General features: G+C 35.4%; 1 protein-coding gene across 2 annotated transcripts in view; it reads right to left on the reverse strand.

The window, feature by feature from the left end:
- Positions 1–9,347, reverse strand: part of LOC144975042 (serine/threonine-protein kinase A-Raf-like) — a 65,735-nt gene that overhangs the window by 23,542 nt on the left and 32,846 nt on the right. For both annotated transcript variants that reach the window (XM_078918717.1, XM_078918716.1), the window contains exons 5-7: positions 7,828–7,960; positions 4,042–4,229; positions 732–912 (exon numbers count right to left, since the gene is read on the reverse strand). In XM_078918717.1, coding sequence (XP_078774843.1) covers positions 732–912; positions 4,042–4,229; positions 7,828–7,960 — 502 coding nt within the window. The remainder of the gene's footprint in view (positions 1–731; positions 913–4,041; positions 4,230–7,827; positions 7,961–9,347) is intronic.

The following is a 9,347-nucleotide window of genomic DNA, read 5'->3' on the forward strand; positions in this document are numbered from 1 at the left end:
TTTGGCATCAATGCAAAGGACTATAACAAATAGGTCCCAAATCAGTCTTTTGAGAGAGGTGTCCACAAGGCACACCGAACAATTTGGGACTCGCTACCTGCGGACCAAGAGTCAAACTGGACATCCTCGTTCAGTCTCAGATAAGTGGGTGCAGCTATTAGCATTGTTAAGAAACGAAAAGCAGCAGGGATAGATGGCATATATCCCAATATGGTGACCCATCTGGGCCCCAGGGCACCAGTCTGGTTGCAGAGGAAATGTCCGAAGTCCTTGCAAAAGGAGATAGATGCCACCCTAAAGCCAGGGAAACCGGCAAAGGAGGCTGACAGATACAGACCCATTTCACTTCTGAGCTTCCTGTACAAACTTTTGGAGCATGTGCTATCGAACCGATGGGGACAAGTCCTAGACGCAGCCCTGCCAACCGAGCAGGCAGGCTTCATACTAATATGGGACACTTGGTAGGCCTGTGTATTCCTTAAATACAGTTCATAAAGTTTAATTTTTTGACAAAAATCAGGAAGTCTGCAGTCCACATTCTTTAAATTAGCCCCAAAGAGCTATCATATGATGGTAACCCACACATGTCAGCCAATGAGGCTGAATTGACCTGGCACTTAGAAAATGTCTGCTATAAACTGAAATAAGAATCTACATTGGAATAGAGTCCTAAAAACCCCTTTAACTGAATGTAAATGAAATGAAAATGTACAATATGAAGTAATACGTACTGATCCAACCTGGTCCACCATATTGGCACAAACATTGGGGGCAGATGTGGAGCGTTCTCGCTGGCCTATCTGAGGAGCTGGTGTCCTGCTCTGGTGACCACCTTTAGAGGATGAGGAAGTTTGCGACTTACTACTGCTACTACTGCTACCACCACCAGAATGGGCTTGTTCTGGTAAGTAACTGGAGATACAGATCAACAATAATTAATAATAATAACAACAACAACAAAAACAAATAACACATAATAAGTAATAGACACAATAGAGCAAGATGATATTTGATCTATTATTTCAGCATAAATTTGATTACATTATGTTACGAGTCTCAACCCCACTAATAACCTTTCTCCCCTTTGAAATAAACTTCTCTTTCCATGAACTTCTGTAAATGAGCCCTACAAAAATTGACTGAAAATTTTCGACAATCCATATTTTTATAATAAATTAGTGCAGATAAGAGACAATGTAATAAAAATGGCAAGTATTATTACTTGGTTGCCGTGATGTAAAAGTGGAAGAAATGTCAAATAAATAAGCAAGCCATTCATATAAAAATAAAAGAATAAACAATGCTCAAAACTGTATCTACTGATAGGGCTTTCTAAACAACTGTCACAGGTAAGTACAACAATCCCAAAATCATATTATACCCTTGTGGCTGTACTTTAGACCTAAGTTATTTTATGTCGGTTTGAACCAGATGCTGATAAGAAAATTTCAAATTGAAAAAAAATCAGATATATAAATGTGTAGCTTTTCGTACGTATAGAAATTATTGTCACCCTCCCCAGGAAATCAACATATGAACTAAATCCAAATCTTATATTTTCTAGCTTCTAAACAATTCTGGCTTAAAACCGATTTCTTCTTCTTATTATTTTTATAACTATTACTATTATGATTATTATTGTTATGATGATGATGATTATATTATTATTATTATCATCATTTTATCAGTATATTATCATCATTATTACCACTATTTTAATTACTTTTTTCGCCTATTACAAGAGCTGTAACCTAACAATAATTGCCTATTTGAACAATAAAGATTATTATTATTATGTTTATTATTATTATTATTATTATTATTAAGAGCAATATTTCCAGCAGTGGCTTATCTAATTAAGTCCTCAAAACCACAAGCCACGAACTGAACATCTCATACATTGTGAGAAATATTAAATTTTTAATAAAAGAAGGTATCAAAGTTAACATTCAATAACTATACGATGATAAAAAATAAAAGAAATAAAAGATATTAGTCACTGCAACTAGTTCTCCTCTATACTTCATATCACTTAGGTTTCCTTTGATATGACCACACCAGCACCGTGAATCCACAATCCAACATTCCATCTGTTCACGGTCAATTAACCTTTCCTTGCACATGGTCCATACAGATGGTCAAGGGAGGTTACTCTCCCTGTTCTAGTCTGTGCTAATCTTATATCATGATACAAAATCAGTTTTATTCAGATTTGAACGAATAAACAAGATTTAATTTCTTAACAGTATACAGAATAAGTTTAAGCTATTCCTGGATACCTTTTTCATTTCTCTCAGTTAAATGACTAGGATGCTGTGATGTGTCAGATTAATAAGTAAATTTCTTGAGTGAATTTTTTATGTGAGCTACGTCATGGGGTTTTAACTCTTTAAGATTCAACCCGACAAAAACCGACAACGGCATAATATTCATGGGCGGGGTAGCCAAAACTGGCCTCAGTAAGTAAAATCCAATCGTTGTGAAGGAAATGACAGGCCCTGTCACTGTCGCAGGATGTTTTCAGCTTTGATTTTTATAGATTTGACGACAGACAATAAAATATGTTGTAGAAATTGCGATTTAAATCCTATTTTATTTGCAAGTGAAAATCATTGACATTGCACTTCGTTTGGTAAAAATCGGGGGAAAATTACGTCTTTGGTGATGAAAAATGACTTTGATAACATTTTTTGTAAATTTAAAAAATATTATGAATAATTTATAACTCCCTTATTTGTGGGGCGATTTTGTCATTCGTGGTATCAATTTTATTGTAATAAAGAGATAGGAACTTCAGAGTTATTTATTCTGATCCGAAATTATTACTTTGTAATTTTAGCACTAAGAAAAGTCGTTGGTAAATAAATTTGGTACACCTCTTTGATCGACCGCCAACGTCATTCGTGTAGAATTGTGAGTCACGCGCTATCTATCCAGATGGCCGAAACGACGCTTCTCGCCGTCGATGTATTACGCTATTGTTACGCAAGGAATATAACACCTTTTTGAGTAGGCCTAAAAGCTAAAATCTAAAAGTAAAAAATATAATTCTGAGGAATTTGAAAGTCACATTGTTGAAATCTGCTTGAGAAAAGAAGAATATTGGTCCTTATTTCAGAAAAATCGGTTGAAAACCAACTGTTTTACGAATAAAATTGATTTTTAAAATTGCTTTTGTTTATTTTAGCTTTTTTTAGCAACTTTTTTATTCATCGGCTGATTTTCTTGATTTTGATATTATTGTTTATATCTCAATGAGACGAGATCAGTGATATACTTTGTTTGTTTCAAATGTGACTAGAACATAATTTGGCTTTTTTACCTATCAACCATGCCTGGATAATTTATTCAACAACGTGGTGATTGTGACGCCACTATGCGATCAGCGTCTTCCACTGTTTCAGCGATGACTCAATGTATTGTTGACGGCTGTTGACATCTGAGCTGTCAGAACAATCAACCGTTGAAGGGTCAAGATTCTCAATAGCCAATCGTTCTTCGATCAAAAAACTTAAGAACTCACGAGAACAAAAGTTTGAAATGTGGTGATGGACGGACCTATGAAATCGTTTCTGGGCGGAGTTTAGTCATGAGTGACCGTAGAAAACGAAAAGGCGACTGCAGATATCAAAGGGTAGGATTATATCACCAAAGGATGTCTACATGATTGACATGACCATATAGGGAACTCATTATCTACTCCCCCAAAAAAATCTGAACACGAGAGGGTTAAATAAATTCTGCACGATAAAATGTGACTTAATTAATCTCTACAGAAAGTTTTTTAATAAATTCTGCACGATAAAATGTTACTTAATTAATCTCTACAGAAAGTTGAAAGTTTCCTGTGATTTACACATAATTTGAAATGACTAATAATCACATTTCCCTAAAATTTTTCTTTACTATATTATAAGATATTGATAATTAAAAATCATCATTATGATGGGAGTGCTGTCAACACTCTGTCATGATTGAGAGCAAAAGTTCATGAGCCAGAATCTTCAAATACTAAAATACCTTAAATAAGCTGATACTCACAATCGCCCTTGATCTCTGTTATTTCTTAAATTACGAATATAGAAGTCAACATCTCCTGGGCAATTTCTGGGCACTCTGTCTTCACAGCGCTGATGGAATTTGATGCCACATGTCTGGCAACGAATACTTGAAAAAAGGATGTTGCGGCAAACATCACAGAAAGTCAAAGAAATGAATGTTTTACGGTTCTGGAAAAAAAAAAAAAAGAACAGAAAAGAAAAAATGAAAAGACAGGGAAAAAAAATAAATATTCGAAGTTCAGAGCACTAGACCTGATCTTAAAACTGCAACATTAAAGAACTGTAATATGCAAATCCATGAAGTTTTTAAACTGAATTTTTGCAGTAGCAAACTGACATATAATCAAAAACCCATTATCAATTAAAATTTTAAAATAGAAATCTGAAGAAAGTGATATATTATTTGTAACTTTACTTTATCCATCACTTGGGAACTTTCCACCCCCCCGACCTACTTACATTGATATAATCAGTCTTGCGAGAGAAATTAAACGTCAGAGAAATACAGCTGCCAAACATATTGAGGAGAGTAACCAGTTATGTTAGTCATTATAGCATTTAACTTTTTGATTGAGTGCCTCCCAATCACTAATATGGATTTGTTTCATGTTAGAGAAAGAATTTTCAAACAAAAATCTATATTAAAAAATTTAGAGCCACTGTTTCCTGTGGATTTACAGAGGTTCAAAATATTACAAATCTTCAAAGAATAACAGAGGTTCAAAATTTAGGGGGTTTTAGAGATTCCAACTCGAAATTTCAGCCACCACTAAGAGGAATTTCCCCATACAAAATCTTATCTATTTTGAACAATATGGTACGTAAACACAATGTCAAATACCACCCAAAAGCCCCTTTTTTCAAATTAAGTAAAGCTCCAAAACCTAACGATGTAAGTTGTGGTAGTGATGATGATGTGGTGTCTGTTTGTTTTGTTAAGGGTGTTACTATGCTTGCAACACATTTAGGTCATATATCAGCGCCAGTAAAACGTAAGAAAACTGGATAGCAAAAACATTCTTACTTACTATCCAGCATCGTCCTCAATGACGTTGACTGCCCGAACTCTGAGATGATAAATGTCTGTCTATTCCTTTCATCTGTTGACGGTATCGTACAACTCTCTTCCATTCAAGGATATTTTTTATATATCTAGGCCTAGGTCTTCTCCTTCATTTCACCACCATTTTCTCCTGTACCACATCTCTCATTAGGGTGCATGAGTTTCAGCATATGTGACCGAAAAACAGATTTTCCCCCTTTTGATTTAATAGTTCTGGCATGACTTCCAGCTCTTCCAGTATGCTGTTATTTGTACACCAATGCTTTTACTTATTTTATTTTCAAATCTTGCCCTATGGATTTGTCTTTCCAGACATTATTTAGAGAGGTCATTCTTTTTTTCGCCATTGCAATTAGGTTATTTATATCTATCGAGCAGTTGCCATTTTGCGTTTTAGTGGATCTCAAACATCTAAAATGAGACACTTTCAATCCCTTCGTTTTTAATGAGTATGGATTGATCTTTAACTTCTTTGCATGTATATTTTGTCTCTTTGGCACTTAGTTTGAGGCCTTTAAGCTCTTCCGTGCGTTGTTTAGATCATTAAAGAATGTTTATGATTAATGTAGCATTACGATTTTTTGTTGCTTCCATTCCTCTGGCCATTGACATGTTTCCCAGATCTTGCAGCATAGTGAGCGTAGGACCTTCACTGCATGTTCTCCATTTGCTTTTATAAGTTCTGCTGGGATGCCATTCAGTCCTGGAGATTTACCATTCTTTACTCTTGATAAAGCCCTTTCTATTACATGTATCATTGGTGCTGGCTCTTTTGGTTCTATGTTGTTTTCAAAGTTTATGTTCTTCGTCTGTTGTGATTTGAAGAGTTGTTCTAGATGTACAATCAAAAGAACTTAAGGAAAAGGTAAGACAAAAGAGAATGGTTCAAATAGGGAACAGAGCACACTATCAGGGTACTTAGTTTGAGACACCCTAAAAGTCTCACCCAGACACCAGCACAAGATCCCACTAAGAAGAGGAATACACTCAAATGTTTACAAATCATATGTTTAAAAAAAAACAATACATTACAGAGAGATGATTTACAAGGGAAAAAAAATATCACACCTCCCAAAACTATAACTATACATTCGACTGTTTCCCTCTCAGCCAAGAACTCCAGCCAGGGTCGGGACAAACTAAGTAATCTCATTCCAAGGCAAAGACAGAAAGCAATTGGAAAACAGATACAGGGGGATAGAAGACACAGCAAGTACCTCCCTGCCCGCTATGGGAGGTCGGGAACGCTACCCAGATGGTGTCTGTGATTGTAGTATTGGCGGTAGTGACATTGTGGTGGTGGCTGTGGCAGAGTAGTAGTAATGATGATGTGGTGGTGGTAGTGTAGTACAGTGTTCCTACAGCAATTCCATTTTGAAATTCAAGGAGTTTTCAAGGTGATTATTTTTTTTAATGCAAGGATTAAAACAACTAATTATCCCTTTGACACTTCGGTTTCTAAGCTAGTGGGCACAACTCAACTACTGTTTCCACAGCAGTGTAAGGGCCTCATGTTCACTTTTCTTCAACTTAGCTGAAGACAAAGGAGAAAAAATTGGATGCTTTAGCTCAATTTACACGCTAAGAGTCTATATATGCCTCCCAAAGTCAAAACAAGTACCTCTAGCTATTTCAATGTTACAAAAGCTTGATTGCAATAATAAAAGCAATAATAATAATAATAAAAATAGTATCAATAACAATTATAATAGTTATAAATGAAGATCAAACTAGGAGAAAAACACAACAAAAATTAAACAAAACAGGATGGTCAAAATTTCACAAAGGGAGATAACCAATCATGTTATCTTTTAAAGTAATTCAGACTCAGATCCAATGTCTCCTAATCAAAGATGTTCATTCTGTTTGGATTTTGCTTAAAACAATCAAATAACAAACTGTGGAAGCACGAAAAAGATCTGAGAACATTCAAACAATATATTGTTCTTACACGCGTAATGATATGTAAATCCTCAAAACAGAAACAAAGAAATTAGTGAAAAGTGAGTAATTTATAACCAACTGACATTGAGAGAAAATAAAAATAAACCGTTTATGGCACCTTTTGCCTATGGGAGATGGCTAAAAACCACACTTTAAAAATCGGGACAGAAAAAAAAAAAACAATCGGAAAATCGGAACTTCAAATTTTGACTAAAAAAATCAAGGGCGTCGCGATCAAATCAGTACAAACGAAAGGTCTGTATTATATTTTTAAAATCTCCAGGACAAATCCGGAAATTATGATGATGTGATAGTGATGATGATGTGGTGGTGGTTGTAGTAGTAGTAGCGGTAGTGATGCTGATGTGGTGGTGGTAGTAGTACTGAAAGTGATGCTGATGGTAGCAGTGGTTGTGATGATGATGTGGTAATGGTGGTTACAGTTATCGTGTTAGTGGTGGTGATAATGATGATGAAGATGAAGGAGGTGTAGAGTTGTGTTTGTGATGACACTGGGGGATATCCATGGTACCAAGAGACACCATTGGAATTTCGGAAGTTTCCCGTAACCCAGAATATTTTCGAGTGAAACCCGAGTTTTGGCATCTCTGTGAATTATATCTAACAAATGTCATCAGGAGAAATCCAAAGAGAAAAAATTAAGGATGGAATTGAAATGAGAAGTGAACAACATATATGCCAACATACATTCTAACACATCTCTCAAAAAGACTTTAAAAAAAAAAAAAGCAAACTCACATAATTATGAGAGACCAGGACAGTGGGTGGCATTGACCGAGTGAGAAGACTGTCTTCATCTGGCCGCATTAATTCCACCGATACAGCTTGACCTGCTAGCTCTCCCATGTCTGTGTTCCACGTCAGTTGAATCCTATTAACAAGAAAACAATATTCTTTAACATAAATCACCCCCTATAATACTTTTGCTCAATTGAGAATAATTCAACCAAGAATCTTGTGTAAGTAAAGTAGAAAAACTTAACACATATTTTCATTTGATTTACGGAATATGATAGGGTCGGGTGTTCCAATTCAGACCCCCAAAATGGCTCTATCAGCTCAATTACTTCAAATTGCCACACGCTGAGAGTAATTGTGGAAATAACTTTTGCACAAGTTGGAAACAATTAATTGTGAGAAAGTTTTTGGTTAAATACTTCTCCATTATGAGACTTAATTTGTGTGTCTGGCCTTAGTTTATGGGAATGTGTCACTCGTCCCATTTCGAACAGTGTGTTCTAACTAGACATCCCCATTGTGCCAATTCAGACGCTCCTTTGACAATTGAGAGAAATGCAACTCACCTTTCTTAGTTCGAGCTAAGATGAATGCCAAAAAAATTACGCTCACAATTAGGTTGAATTGATTTGATAATAATCAAATATAAAGCCGGTTTCTGTATGAATTTAAGCGTTAAAACGAACAGAAAAGGTTAAATGATTACGTAAAAATACTGATTTTATAAATTCCTTTGGTAAAAGTTTACGATATGGGGTTCTGTGCGACGAGAAGAGACTTCACTCTAGTAATTCAAATTGAGTGTTTTATGAAAAAAACAATATTTTATTCAGAAGATTTTCAAATTATTTAGTAAATATCTTTAGAATTATAAATGAAAATGGCAAAACAGAGCCAATACAAAAAGTCATGTTTCATTGCAACATGTGTCTGAATTGGAACAACTGGGTGTCTAATGACAAGTGGTGATTTGGTGGCAAATGCTTTCAATATCTAATCTAATAAATAAATCAAGAAAAGAGACATAGATATACTTAGTTTTTGGTTCCAGATGATGTTTGACTCTACATCACAGCACCAAAAATAGTGCTGAAATTGAACATTTAGTAAACGTCCCCAATTTCTGTGATCTAGCCTGAACGACAGTACCGCTTGCCAATTACAAGAGGCATTGTGTAATTAATTACAGCAGCAGGCGATTGAGTAAGGGGAGATCACTGAGTACAGGGTTCTCACTCAAAACCCATTTCAAAATTCAAGACTGCCAAATTTTTTCAAGACCAATAGTTTCTCCACAACATAATTTTTGTATTGACTGAACTTTTGTTTCAAATAAAAGTAGTCAATGTCTCTATTCGAACTGGCAGAGTGGTTTTTCATTGCCGTTCACACACACCACCAAATCTCAGCATCAATGACATCAGACTTACACACAAACAATCTAATGATGAAGGCCGTGCCTGCATTGAATCAGAAGCGCAAAGCTAGTAGACGTAACCAGCTTTGCAACAAAGCTAAGT

The sequence above is a fragment of the Berghia stephanieae genome, chromosome 6 (assembly GCF_034508935.2).
Source record: "Berghia stephanieae isolate SIO BIC M18660-M18661 chromosome 6, UCSD_Bste_1.3, whole genome shotgun sequence".
Taxonomy (NCBI): domain Eukaryota; kingdom Metazoa; phylum Mollusca; class Gastropoda; order Nudibranchia; family Aeolidiidae; genus Berghia; species Berghia stephanieae.